General features: G+C 44.6%; 1 protein-coding gene across 2 annotated transcripts in view; it reads left to right on the forward strand.

The window, feature by feature from the left end:
* Window positions 1–11,804: 11,804 nt before the first annotated feature.
* CACNA2D2 (calcium voltage-gated channel auxiliary subunit alpha2delta 2) overlaps window positions 11,805–21,536 on the forward strand; it is a 188,859-nt gene continuing 179,127 nt past the window's right edge. For both annotated transcript variants that reach the window (XM_008632290.2, XM_017732352.1), the window contains exon 1: window positions 11,805–11,918. In XM_008632290.2, coding sequence (XP_008630512.1) covers window positions 11,838–11,918 — 81 coding nt within the window. In that variant the 5' untranslated portion in view covers window positions 11,805–11,837. The remainder of the gene's footprint in view (window positions 11,919–21,536) is intronic.

Here is a 21,536-nt window from a genome sequence, read left to right on the forward strand (position 1 = left end):
AACCTTGCTTCCTCATTTGGCTTGGTTACAGTATTTATTACAATGACATTTCTCCTTCTCATTTTTTTTCTACTGCTATGATATTGAGGTTTAATATTTATCTTCTAATAGTTTCTGAGTAGCAGAGTGCTTGCATTACTGGCAGTGATGTATAGTTAATCCTGAGCACAGATAGCTGTGAGAGGTCCAGACGGACTTTAGCCCTCAGTGGCATGCTTGTGAGTGAGGAAATTAGCTTGGAAATTGCTGTTTGTTAAAATTGCTTCTGTGTTAATCTTGCTGTGATACCACAGCTTCTGGCAGTATGTGGGTTAGCAAGATGGTTGTGGCCGAGAATTGAGGGCAGGTTCTCACTTTAAAAGAGTCTCAGCAAAGACCTCGTCTTACACCTTCGCTCTGAGGAGGTTTACACTGAGGAATGTGGCCCATTTTTCAATTGCCAGGCCTATCTTCCAGGTGTTTTCTTATCCCCAGTTGACCTTCTGGCCTACTTTCTGTCCACTATGTGTTAAAAGGTGACCAACCTGTCATTCTTGGCAAGCATCAGGAGCAGAGCGTGTGTGCCTCAGGCTTGTTCCCTGGGGAGGCAGGTAATTCTTTCATGATGCCCTTGGGATTGTCCCCCCTCCCAACCCCTCACCACTGCACTGTGAGCATCTTGTCCTGCCCTCTTCCACTCCTTGTTGTGGTTTTGTACCTGCACTTTGTAATAGCACTTGCATTTCCCCATTGCTCGTTCAGCTGCTGAAACTAAGGCTTCAGAGACTCCAGTAAGTCTGGAGTAAGGTGGAGCAGGAAATGCAACCAGATCACGGAATTCCTCCTCCTCTGTTCCTCTGAATGAATCTATGCTCTCAGTTTTGGGATAAATGTTTCTTCTATTATGTACTAACAAGACATCAGATTCAGCTACAGGAACAGAAAACAGAGGCAGGAGGATTTGGACTCCAGGGAAAGTGTCCCTTTCTTTGGTGTTGGGTGGGTGGGAACTGTCCTTGTGGGTGGAAAGCTTCTCTGAAGGACACTGTTCTCTGGCAAATGCCTGAACATCAAAGCTTGGGCATTGCTGTTCTCTGTGCAGTCAGAGGGCAAGCGGCCTTGCTGCCGAGTGCTCAGCACTGGACTTCTCCAAATTAAATGGGTGCCCTCTGCTGCATAAGCTGTATGTTGGCTCTTTGTGCCATGTAAATTACGGTTAGGCACCTTTCCCAAGAAATGCTCTCTTTAAAATTGCATTTTTGTGCTGATGATGCACTCATTTAGAATTGGATCTTGTGCTCATTGCCTCCTTGTGGCAAACACTCACCAGTGGGACCAGTTACTGGGCAAGCTGTAGGGCAATAGCTCCTGACCATCCCTTGGACATTTAACCCCTTGGACAGTACCTGAGATACCATCTGAACATTTCCTGCTCTCTGTGTGTGTCTTGGAGAGAAATTCTGGAGGCCATTAAGATGGGTAATTTACATGCTTCTTGAGCCAGTGCCTAGGGAAATATATTTCACAGGTAATTTCAAATCTCTTGGCGTGTGGAAGAAGTCATTATTCTGAACAGAAAGGGGCTGGTGGTGTCACGGGCCCCGTTGAAACGACCGCATTAGAGACTGGGATTTTCTCTCACACAGGAAAGAGTCCAAGGCATTCTATTCATAGGGTGTTGGGATGGCAGGAGTTTTTGGGTTTAATGTCAATACTCATGTAGAAAAGCAGAAAAGAGAATTATCGCGTAATCCTCAGTTCCAGTTAGATGTGAGCATATTGCGTGTGAGGGCTGGGAGCAAACCTGCTCTGGGGTACCCATTAGTGTGCAAGTTTCCAGCTTTGGTGTTCCAGTGCTGTCTTCCAAGAGTAAACATCAAAGCTAGCATCAGGAGGTTGAGTTGAAGTTTTGACTCTGCTCCCAAAAGTCTGTCTGGGTTTCAGACTACTGCTTTGCCTTTGTAGCTCCATTCTCCCCTTCTGAAAAAGATGGAAAATATTTTTGTTGGATATATTAGGAAGATTGATAGTTTTCTGTTGATTCTCCTTTCATGGGGTCCTCCAGGACAGGAGGTGAATTCTTTCCAGTGTGAAAAGCTGGCTATTGCGGGAGATGGGGAAACTGAGCCTGACAGATCAGCATCCTTTCTATGTTCGCCAAATGCTGCATCTTCTGAGTATTCCCAGTGAGGTTCAGGCACCTCCATTTATACAGGCTTGTATCCTTTTCAGAGGAACAGTGATATGTATATGCTTTTTCCCTGAGGAAGGAGCAGTCTTGTCCCAGTTGGATGGGGAGGAGGAGAGAGGAGGTGACCTGTGAAAGCTGGCAGCTTCATCCCTGCTGCTGTTATGCTCTGGGTGATGCAGCAGTACTGGGACAAAACTGAACTGGGCTTCATGCTTCCACTCTGTCTGCTTCAGTGCTTGTCTGGATGCCACCTTACAGCAGGAGAGGTCTTACAAACAGCTTTTAGATGTGTATCACAAAGTAGTGAGGTAATGGCATAAAATGCAGTAAACTGCTATTTATTTTTTTAATGCTCTCCACCCCCACCCCTTTTTTCTTTCATTGCTGAAAGGGACTAATACAATGAAGAGCTTCTGCAAATGAAGGCAACTGCATTTGAAATAACAGGGTTCTGGGTGTTTGGCTGGTGAGAGATGCAATAAGTGAGCATCGCTAAGTGCTTTATAATAACAATGATTACAATGCTCTCTTAGGAGCCAGGAACTCTCAGGTAGGGGGATGGTGTGGAGAGCGATTGTTTAAGGTGGGGGGTTTAACTAGATAGACATCTAGTGACAGTGATGCCCAGAAACCCCTGCGGAATGTTGCATATGGTGCTGTGAGAGGCTACTCCAGAAACCCCGGGAGACTTGGACTGACATGGTTTGAAGCTGAAGCAATGACAATAGATGCCCCTAAATAGCTTCTTGTAGCAGGAAGTCTTTGTGGCAGAGCCTAATGATATCTTTCCTTGGTAAGGAGAGAAGCTGTCGACACAAATTCAGCAGAGTTCTGACTAGTCAGTAGTCCTCTACCAAACTCCTGGCTTGTCTTTAAAAGATCAGATCAATCATTTGTGCTGAGTTTGTTTCTGATCAGCTGAAATCTGCCATGGGCAGGGTGGATGATGAAAGCAGTTCCCTGGTGTTAACTGGCCGGTAAGAGTTTACATTATGCTGTTTGCAGTTTGGCCACCTTTGTGTTTTGCCGCAACTCCTCATAGTAGCATGACTCTTCCTGGCAGTAGGAGTGTCACAGGGTGGAGAGTCTTGTGTGAACAAGAGCACGTTGGGAAGCTCTTTCTTGCCTGGGCTCCAGTCAATCCTTTATTTCCTGTTTTCCTGCTGCAGCATCACATCTCCCTCACCCTTTGAGCAGCATGCTTAGGAAATGAGAGATGACTACAGCATATGTATTCAAAACTCAGTTCCAGCCATCAAGATGTGGCACTTCTTTATCATGCTTTGTCCCATATCTTGACCAGACTCTACACAAATGACCCACACAAGGGGAACTGTTTTGCTTTGTCCAGTATCACACTATTTGAGTAGTCAGGAGATGGTGGTTGTGAATTATCCTGAACTCTTGTAAAAGCCTGCATCAGCTTGGATGGTCCTATTGTTGCTCAGCAGTGACAGAGGAGCACAGGGCAACTCATAGCATGTAATCATGAAGTTGTTTGCATTTGCTTTAGTGGACAGTGTTCTGGTGGCATGATACAGAAACACTGCCCAGACTGTCATCTTTCAGGCATCCAGCCTCACGTACTCAAATGACAGCTTCACTGTTTCTCCAGGCTGTGTAAAAAACTCTCCCATCTCCAACCCCAGCCCCAGGTCCTGCAAGTTGTGGCTGTTTTGTCTTCTGGGGTGGTTCAGCCTTCCATCTGGTGATGAGGATTTACTGGAATGAACAAGAAGATGCAACAAGCGATCTTACTTCTGTTGAGCTCCCAAGAGAGTCATGAATTATACACAGAATAAACAAATAACCTGATATGTCTGTCATTATATCATAAAGGAGTTTAATAATTCATGCAGCTTGCAAAATCCTTACTAAGACCTACCCTCCGTAACCTTATCTTTGCCGTGGGGGATGGGATCTCTTCAGCCTCCACTCAGATTGCATGTGGAAAACAGGAGTCAGTGAGGAGGGAGGTTTTATCATAAAACTTCATCTGTATAATGGGTTGCAAAGTGACGTGCAAGAGTTATCAGCCATTGGGGTCTCAAGGGGTGTTGAAAATGACAAGTGGCTGCATTGGGTGAAATTTATGCAGGTAGTGTGCTCCATAAAACTGACACCTATTCACTTATTTATTAATTCATTGTGTTTCAAGTCTAGATTTGTGACAGGCTTTGAGATAAGGAGCCCAGTTCTAATCCTGCGCGACGAGAGTGCAAAGATGGTGCAAAGAAACAACGGGCTTCTCTTGCTCCTGATGCGCATCAGGGAGTGTGCCATGGAAACAGAGTTTCCAGATGTAAACTGGGAGCAGAGTTTTCAAAAAAGCAGGGAGGCTGAGGCATTATGTTAGCTTGGGCTCTGAAAAATACAGGTAATTGTTTTGGGTGGGATACTGCTGGTATCACCAGTGTTGCTCCAGTGCTGATAGCCAATTGCCTTTGGCTTATCTTGGTTTGTGTTACAGTCAAGGAGTTGGGCATTGGGTTCAGTGCTGGAAGGGCCTTTTGCCCTGTGGTCTGCAGAAGATATTTGCTGTGCTTGCTTTGCCATTTGTTCTTTTCATTGCTGTATCAATGAGAGGTCGTGCACGTGTTTGGTCAGAAGAAATCGGTGCCTGCGTGGGGCCTTTTACAGCACTGCTGGGCAAATGTACCAGCTCACACATTCAGTGGCTTCTTCCTCTGTCTGTGGGCAAATCACCCACCAACAGATTGTGATTTTCCTCAAACCTACTCCTAGGCTTTAAATTATTCACTGCATTATCCTTTGGCCTCCAGCTCCTTTGCATATCAAATACTCCAAATCAGCTTTTTGTAAAGTTTGAAATTCAAGATATTTTGATTGGACACGCAGCTCTCAAAGAATAGTTATCGTGGCTCTTTGTCATACTGGGAGGGCATTTCAAGTGGGGTCCTGCAGGGATCTGCCCTGGACCTGCTTTTATTCAATAGTTTCATTAATAACTTAAGCAATGGAATGGGAAATATGCTTATAAAATTTGCAGGCGACACTGAGCTAAGAGGAGTTGGATGTACTTTGAAAGGCATTACCAGAATTCAAAATGATCTAGAAAAATTGAACAGGAGCTGGATATCAGCAAAATGAAATTCAGTGAAAACAAATTCAAAGTACTGTACTTACAGGGGAGAAATGAAATGTACAAATACAGAATAAAGAACATCCGTCTGGGTAGCAGCATGGCAAAAAAGATCTCGAGAGTTATTGTGGATCACTGTGGGTCAACGAATTGCTGTCATGGCAGAAGGGCACATTTATTCTGCAGTGTTCTGTAGGTTCTTGGACAAGACTGGGGAGGTGATGTCTTCTTCCTCATACAGCACTGGGTTTGGCTTCTGCTGGAGTACCTGACCTCACTTTTTTGGCATGAGCCTTTGGAGATGTAGGCAAACTGTAGAGAAACCAGAGCAGGGCAACAAAAAGAATGAAATATTTAGAAAACAGTGCAAAATAGAGAAAGCAGGGAAAAGCCGAGTTTGCCTACTTATTTTACTACTTGAAAGAATGCAACAGAATAACGATCTTCCAGTTCTTAGGAGCTTGTTGTAAGATTTTTTCAGTGCCAGCTATAGGTGGGATAAGTGGAAAGAGGGACTTGAGATTTAGGGTGAATAAGAAGGGAACTTTTTCACCACATGCTGAAAAATTGAACTGGGAAGAGGTACTGTGGGCGTCTTGGGTTCACCTTCAGCAGAGAATTTAAAGAACAGATTAGACAACACTTCATGCAGAGGGTTGAGGTATTAAGATGTCTTAGTGCAATTAATGGTGGAAGAGGAGTTCCTGAAATCCCTGCCATCCTGCATACCCATGACTGACTGAACAGCTACTGGCTGTTCTGTTCTCAGGTGGAGTTAGACCTTGAATGGCCAATGCTTCTGGGTTTTGATAGAGAAATCATATTTAAGGAACAATTTTCCTGCTGTCCTAAATGTCACTGGTGACAAGTTGGTGTTACTGGTGGTTTTCTCACAGGTACCTACAGGAATATTCGTGCTCAAGAGCTGTTAATGAAACACATTTTTTTGGGGTGTAATTTTCCCCTCAGACTTATTTTCCCCTCACCCAGCTTAATCTATTCTGCAGGTTGAGAAAACTCCACAGTTACCCTTTTATTATATTTTAATACTGTTGGGGTGTCAAACTGGGATCAAGATGGATATGGCAGGGGGTTTGGCACTTGGGGTTTTTTTTGGGTGCAGTTTTTTGCAAGACGTAGCCTGGTGCAAAAAATTGTAAAGATAAGCAGAAGACAGGACAGAGAAACAGACCCAGAAAGTTAGTGTTTGAATTGAGGAGAACAAAATGATGTCGTGAAAGAGCTGAATATAGACAGACTATCCCTGTCCTGTTTCTTAAAGATTTTCCTTAGGATATAGTTCTAATATTCATTTGTCCTGTCCTTCCCCCCTCTAATAATGTCAAAGATGCTTTCTTATTACAGGGAAGACCAGATGGTAGAGGTGAATAATGTCTTGATAAATACTAAGAAGAGAGTAGTCCAGCAGGCAATTTTTCCCACCCTTCCTTTATATGAACACCTGGGCACATCCTTTAAATTAAAACAGAGTCATAAAATGACAATGTGGGAGGCTTGATAATGTCTGAAAGCACGGTCAGTAAGTTATTTGGAAGGAAACAGGTGCTCTCTGTAAGTTGTATCTTCAGGGGAAAATAAAAAGGCAGCTTGTTTTTCCTTGATGGGTAAATATTGGCTCATGTGGGGTTTTTACAGCCTAGGTATGTAAGAGAGCTCAGAGGGGGCATATCCTGCACACACACACGTGCACGTGTGTGCACTGACACACACTATTATAGTTAAAGGATTAAGCATCTTGAAGGAATAAGCCAATTATAAGAAGTTCCTGCACAGCAAAAATTAGACAACACAGTAATTAATAACCTTATTAAATAGCAATATTTGGGCACTGAACCAAAGCGTATGAATCAGGGTGAAGCATTCTTGGCTGAACACACTGCGTGAAGTGTAGACACTTGTTCAGAACACACTCTGTGTAGAACCCAACAAGTTTTGGGGCAGTAGATCCACTTAGCAAGTAGTTTCTCCTCTTGTGCTTTCATGTTTCTGTGACTCTCTCTTATTTTTGGGGCCAGGAAGGCAGCAAAAGAAAAGGACAAAATCGCCTATTTTATTTTTTTTCTAATCCTCTTCTGCTCACAGCCAAACAAGCACTCTCCAAAGGCTTCTTTTAAGGAACAAACATCCTCAAGCAGAAAACTAATTTTCTTTCCTCTTGCTTCTCTTTTCCCAGTGCTTTTGTGAGAGGTGCCTTGCAGTGAGGCTAATATTCATTAGTGGTTTGTGTAACTGCCTTGCCCACCCCTAGGTTAGCCATGTGGAGGTGTCACTGCAGTCTGTGAGGGTCTGTCCCACGTACCCAGAGCCACCAAGGCACAGAGTGACCTTGGGCTAAGCTGCTGTGGCACACCCCTGGTGCTGGCCACAGGCTGGCAGCACATGGCTTGTACTGGTGACTTCTCTGTGAGTCTATACAGAAGGTTCTATACAGAAGACCAGGACTCAGGCTGCCATCTGATGTGTGCACAACTGTGGGACGATGTGGGCCAAGGACAGCCTGTCTCCTGTCTTTCCAGGCAATTATAATTTTCTTCTGAAGCTACACAGCTGGAGCAGTGGTGTAGCCTTAGACACCAGTGTGGGCGTGCACAGAAATCTCTGCAACTGCTTGGGTGACCTGAAGCATGGAACATGTCCTAACCCTAAAAAAGGGCTGCTGTGACCAGTGGCAAGGCACAGGTACCCACTGAGCAGGAGTGGGACACGTGGGATGCTTTGCTTCTTGGCCCCAACTGTAATAGCAGTGATTTGCCTCCTGATGTTCTGCTTGATGCAGTAAATAATTTTGAATATCTGCTTCTTTTTTAAAGCCTACTTTATATAATCTTTCAGAAAAATCAAATATGCAAATTATGTAATCAATTAACATTTTTGTAGTTTTCTTTGGAGAGGCAGTGATAAATGTTGTTGTGTTTTCAAAAATCACTTATATCCCTTGAAAACGTTGCACTGGAGGCTGTAATATATACAGGTGAAGGAAACAACCATTTTTTCAATACTAAAGATTTTTTTAGTGGATATCCTAAATGTGCATGTGACATTTGTAGAGTTGTTGGGTTGGGAGAGTCCTATGGAGACTCTGCAGCAAAGGGAGAGCTGGCTGAGATGATGGGGGTCAGTGAGGTGTGCTGGGCATGTCACTGCCAAACAGAGGCCAGGGGATGGTGGGGCTGCCAGGTTCCTTCCATGCAGTTCCTGCAGGCACAGCTATTAAGTGCCATCACAAATTCTTGAGCTCCAAGGTTTTCTCCTGGCCTGTGTTTTCTCACTACAGCAGACACCAAAGTGGTGCTTGGTTTTAGGAGGGGACTGTGCACATGGCTCGTAAAGGAGCCTGGTGGCTTTCTGTCAGCACCAGCACAGCCATGCCAGTGGCTTCCCAGCCAGTGCATCAGCTGTGTTCTTTATGCTTTATTTGTAAATGACATTTCACAAGAGCAGTAGGGCACTCCTGGCAGCATGTTTTGAGGAGTTATCGCTCCTCAAGCCCTGTAACGTACCTGAGGCGTGCAGTAATGGCTCAAAAATGCAATGACTGTCATGTCTTATTGCTTACAGCTTCCATAGGAGACATGCTGCACACACAAATATCCATGTTCATCATGGGCTAGCAGTTTCTTTACCCTCTGCAGCCTTGCTACAGTCATCTTACATAAAATTTCAAGTTAGTTTCATGTATTCATTAGTTTCATGTATTTTTTTTTTTAATGGTAACTTTCAACCCAGTATATGGCAACTGAGATGAAACCTCCAAATTTTGGCATGTAGCCCACTCTGGAGCTTTCTGTCTTGGACATTACCAGGGCTAGTGGGACATAGTAATGGGTCAGACAAGAGTTCTGCCAGTGCTTTGACGTATGTGAGGGACATGCTGGGTAGAAAAAAGAATTTTTACTATCACTGGCAAAAGCTCTTGTATAGCCATACTACACCAAAAAACCAAGCTGCTTCTGCTATTACATTTTTTTAATCTAGAAACTTGGTGTCAGCTATGCCAAAATGCTGTCCTTTTTATTTGATAGTGTAATATGTGTATTTATTTATTTTCCATACTGATGTCACAAGGCTTAGATGGACTCTTTGGGAAACTGCTGGTCTGTAAGGTTGAGAGCCAGGTATCATAAGACTGCGCAATTAAAGGGAATTGCAGCTTTTCTCATGAATGAAAAACCCAGTGGCTTTTCTCTAAAACAGTAGTACTTCTTGGGGTGGAGGCAGGGGGTGGAATAAGTTAAAAAAATTTTTTTTTAAACAAATCTGCTGACTAAATTTAAATTAATTGTAAATCCCAGCTCAACTGAGCGCTCAGTGTCTCTTTTGCATATGCCAACAGAGTAATATTGATGCCTCTGTCTTCCTCTCTAACTAATCCTTTCTGAAGGCTTGGCCATATGTGACATTTAAGCAGATATGAGCTGTTGTTAATGTTGATGGATACAGCTCAAGATGGGAGGTAATTTTCCCTTGCTGTGGTGGTGTAGGTGTTCCTGGTGAGAGCTGACACAGGCAGGTGTCACTGAAATCGAGGATCTTGTACAGAGCTGGAAGTTAAGGAAAAGTGTCAGCTCCATAAGTGCTCAGTGGGGTTTCTCAGACCTGTGGCTGAGTATGAGCATATAATTGATTTTTTTCAGTTCACTGGACAAACTGGAGGAGGGGAAAAATAAATTCCATTTTGATTTTTCAAGGCTTTTTTTTTTTTAATGAATGCCTGTGTAAAAATAGATATTTTTTGGTGAAAATGTTTCAGATTTGTGAGTAACTTTGGTAACCTGAATATACCTTTGATAAAATGTTTGACTGGAAAAGAAACAAAAGCCCCAAAACCCAGCCTCCCTCAGCTCTGTCTGTGACCTGGTACCTTCACACTGGCAGCCCCACTGAAGGCTTTGCTCTTGCTCCTTTGGCAGAATAGGGGCAGAATTTGGCAGAATTTCCTGGTATTCTTCACTCATCTCATTTCCTAGATTTCCCCTCCCCAGCCATGCTTTCAGGGGACAAGAGACAGCATTACCTCTGCAGAAAGATGGGAATTAGCAAAAGTTACACTGGAAAACTGAGAAGGCTTGGTGTGCACAATTAAATCTTGTTTTCATCCACAGCCTTGTATGTTATTAACTGGCATGAATTTTGCCTGAGTAACACGTCTGTCTGCCAGTCCTTCCCTCTGTCCTGCTCGTCCCTCAGCCATCAAAAGTGCTGCTTCAGCTCTGCTCTGCCAGCCAGCTCAGGGCATCTTTCTGTTTTGGTATTTCTGCCCAGCTTTTGGGCTGTGCTGTGTAATTCAGAGTCCTCCAGTGCCCAGCTGAAAAAATAGTTGGGTTTCTTTGCTCCTTGATCTCCGGGAGAGCCCCTCCATGGTTTGGGGGTTGTGGGGGAGCATGTGTGGGCTGCCTGGGAAATGTCTCTCTGCATGAAGAATGAAATCACTTGGTGAACCTAACAAAAGTGCAACCTCCCTGAGCTGGTCTGCTCCCTCCCACCAGCACTCTGCCCTGCTGCTTGCCTTACCTTCTACTCCTTGTTCTCCTTCCCTTCTTTCTGTGGCATACATTGAAAGAGAAATGTTGCTGTGAAAAAAGCACCGAAGGCAGTGCCAAGGGGTGCAGAGGCAATCAAGTGTTGCTTTTCCAGGTCAGACAGGAGATTTGACATTTGCCTGGGCAGCAACTGAAGCCAGGAAATCTCATTAAAAGAAGGAGAATTATCAAGTTCTGTGGATTTAGAAGAGGGTTTATTTGTTGTTGTTTTTAACTCGGTGTTAATTGCTGTAAGCAGAAATCTGTGTGGCTGAATGTATGGAAGGGTGTTGTGCCTGTTGGAAGGCCTGGCAGCCAGCTCCCTCTCCGTACAGGGCTCAGGATGAAGGACATGTCAGTGGCAACTCCTGGCCCTTCCCACTGCCTCAGGAGGCAGCTCTGCCTGCAGTGGGCTTGGCGGAGTTGGTGCCTGGCACAGGTTGGGCTCTGCTGAAGGTGCAAAGCAGCTGAGCCCTCGGGCACTCGCTGCTCTGTGCTTGGCTCCTGGCTGTGCCCAGGTCTCTCCCATGGTGCCACAGTCATAATCCATTGCTGCAGTAGGACAAGACACCTTTGGCCCTGCCATGGCTCAGGGTTTGCTCTCTGCCACAGAGCCCTGCTGAAGCAATAAGCTGTTTTCTGTACTCCACAGCACTTCAACCTTGTTAACCACTCTGGGCTTAAATAATTATCTACTGCAAATGTTTATATAAGGAGAAAATAAAGCCTCAAGCCTTGCAGTTTTTGTTGTACCTTTTTCTCCCCTCTTCTCTCTGTGGTGCCTTGTGCATAAATTTTGAAGTCTTGAAGTTTATAACCTGCCCCAGCTGTAATTCTCAAAGCAGTGTGTTCCAGGCACTCCACCTGCACTCAGTGCTGCAGAGAGAGAGCAGTGAACTTAGCTGAGGCACTGATTTCCTCCCTCTCCCTTCAGTCCCTTGCTTATCTACTCAGTGTCAGGGCTCTGACTCTTTCTCTCTCTTTCTCTCCCTTTCTTTCTCTCTTTCTCTCCATCTCTTGCAGTATGCAGTACTGGGCCAGGAGGCTGGAGCAGGAGATTGATGGAGTGATGAGGATATTTGGTGGAGTCCAGCAGCTCAAACTGGTAAGCTGTCTTTCGTTTACCTGTGCTGCCTTTCTTGTGGCAGTGTATGTTCTCATCTGCAGAAATCACCCTCAGTGAGAGAACACTCGCACTCAGTCACCCTCTCAGCTCACTCCATGTGCAGGGTCATGGCTGGCTGTGCTTCTGGTTCCTGGGCAATCAGATGCATTTACCAAGTGTGTGGGAGTGAGTGTGGTTTGTATCTGCCTGTCTCTGGGGCTGCATGTCACTGCTATCTGAGCATGTACCTGTGGGGTTTTTGCTATATGACACACTAAAAAATACTAAATTCAACTAACCTTTCCTCCAGGGACTGAAGGTAGTTTAATTTGTGTTTTAAATTTAAACTTGTGTTGACAAAGCAGGAAATGTTGAAAGGATAATTTGGCTAGCCATTGGAAGCTCCTTGTTTTTAAATATACATTGCAGGTAAAACTGTAATTGTTGTTTGGCTTCTGTTTCCAAGTGCCAGAAAATGAAATCCAGTTACTAATGCTGGCATCTGCCTCCTGCTCCCTGAGTTAGCACCAGGATACAGAGGCTGCAGATGCCAGACCTGCTCTTCTCCTGGCACCAGTGCTCTGAGTTGGGTTAGGGCAGTTACAGAACAGCTTCGTCAGGGTTTATTAGGTTTGGGAACAAACAGCCTTTGAAACCTTCCCTGTTTCCCTTTCCCAGTAAGACCCTGTTTCCCCTTGCCCACACTCTTGTGCTGACTAGCTGATTTGAAATGGAACAATTTGGAATAACAGTTATGGTGTTAATCTAAAGAAAATAGGCTTCTCTAGAGTGATAAATATGTTACCCCAGGAAAAAAGCATGGGTGTATTTGTGTTTTCTGGTGACAGTGACATGTTCTTCTCAGATGCCAATACTTTATGGGACTCCTACTGTCTGTCTTGCACTAGTAGCTATATTGGCTTAAACAGAACTGTTCATATTTTTTACTGTTGGTTGTAACCATTGTCTAAACACAGAGGTCACACTACTTTCTTTTAAATGCATTTTGAAATGAGTTTACCTGAAGGCCTGCAATACTCTTCACGGTTCATCCATTCATTTGTTCATATTTGAGCTGTAGAATGGTGTATCTGGGCTTTGTGTGCATTCATTTCAAAGGAGCTACAACTGGATTGATATAAACTTCATGTGCAGCATGAAAAGCATATACACCACTTGGGTTTCAACAGGTATTTCTGAATGTAGCCATGCATTTTTGCAATGCAGTTTTGCATATTGGCAGGGTCTTAGACTCAGAGCTGGGGATGTTTTCCAGGCAGTACGATGGCACAGCAGCCAGCATTCTCTTCAGCAGAGCACAGTCATAAAAAACAAAAGGATTGCTACTACATTTTTGTAGATGTCCTCTCTTACAATTTATTCTTATTAGCTTTGATTTTACTCCTTTGCATGTTAAATAGGTATATCATGTAATTTTTTTAATGCCATAATTAAAGAGAAATTACACCTCCAATTTGCCGGCACTTGACTCCTATTGGCCAGTCAGTCAATTACAGGTAAGAGAGCTTCCCACTTTTCCTGTTTAATTCTTCTGGTAGAACATAATGCAGTACTTCAATGGATTAATACTGGATAAACTGACTACAGAGGGATTGAAGGGTTTTTTTGAAATCTGTTTTGGAATCTTCTTGTGAAGGGAGGAAGCTAATTATTGTATCTAGTAAATGCATAAACCAGCTGAAGCCAAGAAATGAGCTACTGAAAATTCCAATGTGCAGCTGTTTGAACACCAGAAAGCACTGGTGGAGGCTGTCTGTTGATCTCTAGGGGGAAACTTGGGATGTGGAGCTCAGGTTTGATTCGTAGATGCAATATCAAGTGGATGATAGTTAAGAACCACATCGCTTGTTAGTGCACACTAGCACAGCTTCACGGATGGAAAATGGCATGGAGTGCTTCATCCTGAAGAACTCAGAGCTGTACCTGCAGGGAGTCCTTACCCACCAGTTGCACACAGGTTCATCGGGGTTACAGTATGGGAGCTGTCTAATGTCATAAAGTGGCACTGTAACCGCCTTGGAGACATGGATTAAAAAAGTTGAATAAAAATAAGTCCACATTCTGTTGCAACCACACTCAAAATTAAGAAGGTGAGCAGGCACAGGGGGGAAGGGAAAGCCCCTGAGGAGCTGTGGGAGCTGAAATATGGTATAGCTGGAAGCTAATTCCACCCACTGGGATTTCACAGGAAGGTTTATTATTAAGCAAGAGTAGACCCATGCAGGGTAGGAAGGATAAAGAAAAATGAGGCAAGTAGAGCTTGTTTTTTGCTAAAAGTTGCTGATGTTTTTGAGCTTGCCATGTTGGCCTGGGACATGTCTGCAGAGGGGGATTTCTGGTTCATAGTGCTTAGGGAGTGATATTAGAAGTAGGGGAAAAAAGTGCTCCAGTGTCACCAAAGACAGAACTGGTCCTTCTGAACTTGGTGGAGTCTGTTGTGAGGTGGTGGGTTCCAGTGCCAGCTCTCATGGGCCTATGAAGCCTGTAAGCACTGGAGGTGGGTCCATGCCAGAAATCTTCTTTCCAGTTCAGGCCTGACTACCAAAGTGTCAGACCAAATAATAATAAAAAATACCCTCCTCAGAGATTTGCCAGGGTTACTTATGAGTATTTTTTTCTTGGGTTGCTGTGAAAGGATGAGGACCTGTTCTTTGGTTATTGCCTGAAATCGTAACTGTTGTGGCATATGAGGCATGAAATTTATTGTCAGAAATATGGTGTCCAGGAACATAACGGTGCTGAATATTTTATCCTCCTGGAGTGCTGCCCATCCCAGAAAGATTTTTGTTTTAACTCTTCAGTCATTTCCTTGAGTTGGGGTAAATGTTCAATGCCCCTGCTTCTCTCCTCTCCTGCCAGGTGGACAGGCAATCACCTGGAGAGATTTTCCAAGCTTGTATCATGCAGATGCTCCTTTGCACAAGAGGACCATTTTTTTTGAGCAATTACAGGAGGGTGAGAAGCTGTGAGATGTAAAGGGGTATTGTGCCAGGGGCTCTCCTTTCACCTTGCTTCTCTCCTGATGTCCAAACCTTGAAAACACTGAAGTGCAAATGTCCCCATTGGTCAGACTGGCTGTGGTGGGGCCACCCATATGACTGAACACCGTGGGCTTGGGGCTGTATGGAGGACCATGGCTTTGCTGAGATGATTCTCTGCCTGGTGAAGTCAATGTTCAGCCCTCAGGGTGCCTGTGGTGCAGCATCCTGTTGGCTGGCTGGTTCCTCCAGGCATGCCTCAAAACAAATCCCAGCACATGGATAAGGGCATGTTGCTTTGTCTCCCTGTCCTTGCCTCCCTTGCAGCTCACCAGAGATAATTGAGAGCACAAATCATTGCTAATTTAGCTCTGACTGGCATGATGATATGTGGGACCCTATAATGCTGGCTGAATAGATTGACATTGTTAAAATAATTATTTCTAGAATAAGGAATATTACACTAAAAATACAACTCTCTGACTTACATTTTTTTTCTGTTAGTGACTTCTTTGTGGCTACAGTGGACTCTTCACTTTCCTGAACAAAAAAAAATTTTGTTTTGGCATTTCTTGCTACACCACACTACATTTCTGTTTCTTCTAGTGTTTTGGCACAAGTAAAAGTTATTGACTTTAGTCAAAAATTAATTAATATTTTTTGTTTCCAGCGTAGATGCTGCAACACCTGCTCCAGGGTAGACTGTACTCAAGAGATTTCCCATGCTGGTGCAGCGCTGTCCCAACCTCCCAGTGTCCTGCTGTGCTGGCACTCGTGGCAGGACCGATGACAGCAGAGCTGTGTGTGCCACTGGGTTTTGTGCCTCACTGAGCAGCTCCCCTGGATGTTGTGTTAAAACTCCTTTTCTGGATAGCTGGGCTGAGGCTCAAGTCTGCCCTGACTTGTTACCTAAATTGTGTTTGATCCTGTGTCTCCTGAGGCGAACAGCGAGCTGGTCAGAACGTCCCCTCCCTCTGCTCTGGTACCTGTTATCCCTGGCTGCCTCTAATGGCCTTGTTTCCTTGCTGACAGTTACTGAGGAAGCCAAAGCCTTTCAAATGAGAGGGGGAAAAGGTAAGAGATGTAAATGCTGAGCCCCCTTTCCTGCTCTGTCTTCCTTTCTCTCTTCCCTCTGGTTGTCTTTCCTGAGGACTGCTTCCATAGCAGGGTCGAGCTCTCTCCTGGAGGTGTCACACCCTGCCACAGACAGGCTTTAGCAGGGGCAGGGTGGGCAGCAGAGCTGGACCTGAGCTGCACCTGCTTCTTCTCTCCGGTCTGTCAAGCTGGTTCTGTACCTTCTTCCCTTTCTTCTGGGCAGCCAAGGGAAGTCAAGAGAGAGTGTCTGGGTCTGCCTTGCTGTGTATGACTGGGAGATAAGGATTCTGCTGGCCTTGGTGATGAGGAACCACTCAGTCTGTAAAGGGTGAGATGGCCCCAAAGCTGAGCCCAGGGTGGGACATGGGGAGCAGCCTGCTGGCTGAGCTGGGCAGGCGGGGAGCCTCTGCCTGAGCTGTACTTGATCCACAACGTGTGACTGCACGGAAAGGAGGATGGGCCCAGGGGAAAGGGAGACTCGTGTTGTGTGCCCTTTGGGATGCAGCCCCCAAGGGGTTTGTTGATTGTGGCACAGTAGAAGTGGCTCAGCTTGCTCCTTGTAATCAATATCTGGTTTTACTTCAGTGGATTTTCATGTCTGTCTTCTATTCTTGCTTGTTATCTTGTACTTTGTTTTGCTAGTTTGGCATCTCTGCCTGGCAGAAGTGCTGCTGTTCATTCCTCTGGGTTTTTCTGACAGGGAAGGACAGATTCTGCTGGCCAGGGCTTGGGGCAGAGTGACCAGGATGTGTGCAGGTGTCCCCACCTTTGTCTGCCTCAGTCTGCCTGTCCCTTCTGCTTAGCGCTGCTTCTCTGATATATTCTCTCTTGTATTCAATGCATGGCCATGCTTTAGTTGAGGCAGCTGCAGGTGAGGAACTGTGATTGAGCTGTGCACAAACAAGAGCTTGAATTAAAAAAACTAGTATACTATCAGAGTTTTGCCTTGGGTGTGAAGAGTGGCATCTGCCTTGTGTAGTGCTGCAGTCACCAGCACTCCTCCTGTGATGGGGTCTCTGCAGTACCGAGTGTTTCACTCTGTGAGTGCATCCCTTACAAAACTGCTGGTACAGAGCTAGAGCTTCTTTAATGCCAGCACCAGGAGGTGAGACATGCTCTTATCAAAGGAGCTGTCAAGGTTTTCTGTTCAACTTTTTTGATCTTGGGTAACTACTGGAATAATAATAAGTTAGCCTAAACCTCCCAAGTAACTGTGGTATTACATGATGTTTAATTTGTTCTTTTGTTTTCTCTGGGTGTAGAAATACTCACCTGGTCATTCAGTATGGCTGGAGAATCTGAGAAGTGTTAATGGAATTTTAAGTGAAGGATGCAAGAGAATCAGAGCCCCCCTGCACAATGCTCTGGACACTGTGTCTGAGAAGCCAGTCTGCTTCCAAAGGGCTCTGTCACGTGGACTGGGCATTCACAGAAGCACAGTGATGTGGTCCTTATTCCCAACATGGCAGAGTTGGGAATAAGATCCTAATCTTCTGATATTCAATCCTTTTCCTTCTGAGGTGTCAGAATTCCTTCAGAGTTGAGAGGAGTTTGACCCCAAAGCTTGGGCAACACACAAAGCCAGCTGCTTATGCTACAGCAGCACTAAATGCCTGCCCTCTTCCAGATCCTGCCAGGGAGAAAGGACCTTACTGAGTTTTCCTACAGCTAGTGCCCATCTGGGGACTGCCCAGGAGTATGGGCTCTGTACACCAGTGAACCCCTTGCCTCCCAAGCTCATGCATAATCTGTCTGATCCTTGCTTTCCTCTCCTCTTTTCCCTCCCCCTCTCCTACCAGCATGCACACAGCCTGCTTCTGTACACCATCACTGTGCCCTCCCCTGCTCCTCATGTTTGATAAGAGGAAGTGTGCGATGCCAGATAAACACATTCCTGTTCCAAACTGCTTGGGTTTATTTTAATCTGCCTGGGCCGTTCAGCAGCCTCAGCACTCTGTTCAGCACTGAGTGCAAAGCCAACACTATATTACCAAGGAGGAGCATTTAAATGTCCTTAGGCTTGCAGCAGCTTGGTTGGGAAAGAGGGATCCTCTGCCACCCCTTGCTTGGGCCAGAGTGTGCCATCGTTAGCCCCCTTACACCCATCATCTCACTTCTCACTCTTTCTCTCTACTAGAACCATATTGCATCTGTACTGTGAGATGTCAGGGAAACATATGCTCCAGCTTTTAGTACATTTGCATAATTAGAGTAATGTGTATGAATAATTTATAGCTGTATGTGGCTGCTCAGTGTGTGACGTTAGCACCCCTCACTAAATCCTTTCCAGTGGGTGGTGCAGATCCTGCACCAGAGCCATTGTGCCGATGCAGTGTGCAGCCTGTTGGCAGATAGAGGGGCCCTGCTTTGAGACATCAGGGTGTGCATATATCTGTGTATATGGTTGTGTCTGTGTATATATATATATATATATATATATATGTATTTAGTGTAGAAAGATGGGCTTTTACAGTTCTAGGGGAAGAGCAGACTAGAAGTCTCAGAGGCTAAAATGCCTTAGACTCTTAGGCTCGATACTTGTTCTGTTTATGCAGAAGCTGTGAATGAAAATGTTCTGCAACATTTGAAAGCTGAGGCAGGGATTTTTCCAGTAGGACTCAGGTGTGACTAGTTTGTGTGCCAGAATTATGTTGGGTTTTTTTAAATTACTTTTTCAGATCATAAAACTTAGCAGCTTGCAGGGGAGAGGGATAAACATGCCTGCACTGTGTCACAGAGCCTGATCTCAATCAGTCGGTCAATAAATTGTAGCAAAGAATTACCTGGACACTGTCTCACTATTTACCAGCTCTTTAATGTGCAAGTTCTCATGCTGGAAAGCCCAGAGTGCCAGGTAGGTGTTCTAAAGGAGTGATCTGAGTGGCTGAATCCTGGTATTTATGTTCCAGTTAATTTTAGCTTAAACTATATTTGGTCCTTTCCAAATGTTTGAGAGCCTTGGCTGGAAAGCGCTGTGTAAACTGGAATGAAGTGCAGGCATGCACACTTACTGGCTCATCAGTATTATCCTCTGGGAAACTGAGGCAGTGCTGAGCAGGTCTGCAGAACCACAGTGTGGTGCAGCCTGGACTGTTCTCCATCGTGGGTAAAGCCAGCAGGTCCTTAGAGAAGGGCATGTTTAGAAGGGTAACAGGCAGTGTAATAGTCCTTAAAGCCTTGCTTTGAACCTTTTCGCTTTACAGAATTACTTTGTAAAGATAATACACTTGCAGCCAATTGGTGAGTTTGCACAATCAGAAGGGATTGCCATTGAGTTTTATGGAGTCATTTCTGATTTATATTGCTGTCAGTGACAAGTTAAATGAGCCCAGCATTCAACAGACTGATGTTCAGGTGTGTGCATCTCCTGAGTATGCTGCTTTGCGTTTCGCACCCAAAAATGTAGCTGATGTAGCCAGCCAGTTACAACAACCATGTTTGTAAAATCCTCATGAATATCCAGTGAAACTCTTTGAATTGATGCTGTTGCCTTTACACAGCCATATGAATCCATGGGAAGGATGAGACCTTGGCTGATGTTTCTGGAAGCCTCCCTCATCCAGGTTGTCTTGCCCTTGACTGAAGGAGCCTGTGTGGTCCCCACATCCATTCCAGCTGAAGTTGTTAACTTCAGGCTGTGTTTAAAAATAAAGCAAGGCAAAATCCATACCAGCTCTGCCAGAATGCAGGATGAATAATTAGGTGGAGATCATTAAAGTTTCCCTTCTTAAAAACATACATAGATTATTCTTTAATGGAAAGTTAATTGTTTTATTATTCTCTCCAGATGGTTCTTTTCCTTTACATTCACAGGGGAATTGATATAGCCTGGAATTCAGTTTCCTATGAGCAGAGCTGATAACCAAAAATGCAACTCTATCACTGATCAAGATACAAAACATAGAAAATATGTATCTGTATTCCATCGTAGTTCAGATTTTTCCCATTCTACGATTTTAAATATTATTTATAGGCTTTAAGTGCCCCTTCAACTTGAAATGCTGCAGGCTGGGGAGTTTGCATTTCTCTTCCTGATAGGTTTGTCAGGCAAGCACTAGGAATTGGACGGTACTGGATCCTGGCTTTCTTGTGGATGATCCATCACTTCCATCCATCACTGGACTGCAGAGGAGCAAAATACAGTTATACTGAAAGGTTTAAAGAAGGAAACTGTTGTTAGATACTTGGGGTCATTGTGTGGAGGAAGCAGTAAGATGTGTCACATCTCCTTCGTTCTGTGTGTAGAAATGCAGAAGAGTTTGGGAAGTTGGGGAGGCCAGGGAGGAGGTGACTTCTCAAGGGCACAGTTGTGGTTGTTATGTTGCAGTGTGGCTCCAGCCTGGTAAATGGCAGTGGGCACTTTGCATGTTAAGTGAGCATGTTTATCGTGCCTCATTACAGCAGATCACCTCTGACATCTGAAGTGAGTGACCTGAATGGGCCCCTTATTTCAAACACCCACCCATGCCGACCTATTGGCCTGCAATGATGCTGCCAGTTTTATAGGTACTTATTTCCTTTTAATTATTTAGAGTTAAGATATTATTGTAAGGGAGGGAGAGAGAGTGGAGTCTGTTATTAGATCAGCCTTGCCGTCCTCATAAGCAGACTGGACTTCAGTACTGGAGAGCTTTGCTTGAAGACTGAGAATCTGTGCTATAGTTAAAGCTGTAGTTTGCTGTGGCTTTATTGAAAAAGTTGGCTCTGCCTTTGGAGGAACTGCCTCTTGGGAGATTCCAGATCTTGGTAACCGTCAGGGATCTGTAGCTTTCCAACACTTGTATCCTTTGCATCTTACTTTGACAATTTTGCACACAATGAGCTTGAAAAACTCCACACTCTTTTGTGTCTTAGGGATAAACCACGTTCTCTCATGATTTGGGAGGTCATATCCAGAGCAGAGGGAAGGAAGGTGAACAGGCTAGGGAGGAAATGTAGCAGGAAGGTGATGCTAATGGCTATGGATTCTCCTTCCTTTTCTGTTGCTCTTGGGCTGATCAATACCAACTGGTATATGTGGGGCATCCCCTCTTTATTTTGAGGATTTTTTTGAGGATATTTTGGAGGATTTCTCTGTTTCCTTATTTTGGATTTATATTTGGGCTTGCTCGTTGTGATTCAGTTATTCACTGGGCTTGAGACTTTATTGACTTTTCTCTCTTTTCTAACTGACCTTTCACACCTGGAAGCATCCAAGACAGATTTAGTATGTGTTTGTTCAGCACCTACTATAACCAATAGTGTCATGCTTTTTGGACACTGACCATAGTATAAATATTAAATAGTAAGTAAGAGCACTGAGAAAAATCCTGCCTGAATGAAACATGAGATTTACTGATGCGAAGAGATGCTGTGAATGAGAGGCATGGCTCTTTCCATCAGGGCAGTCTCCTAAATGCCTGGCTGATGTGGCTTGGACTGGCAGCAGGATCTAAATGTCTGCATGTGTCAGGAGCCACTCCAGGGATTGTTTAAGCAGTAGCATTAGTTATCATCTGTTGGATGCCCAAGCAAAGCCTTTGCT

Source organism: Corvus brachyrhynchos, unplaced genomic scaffold, assembly GCF_000691975.1.
Source record: "Corvus brachyrhynchos isolate BGI_N302 unplaced genomic scaffold, ASM69197v1 scaffold4, whole genome shotgun sequence".
NCBI classification, from domain to species: domain Eukaryota; kingdom Metazoa; phylum Chordata; class Aves; order Passeriformes; family Corvidae; genus Corvus; species Corvus brachyrhynchos.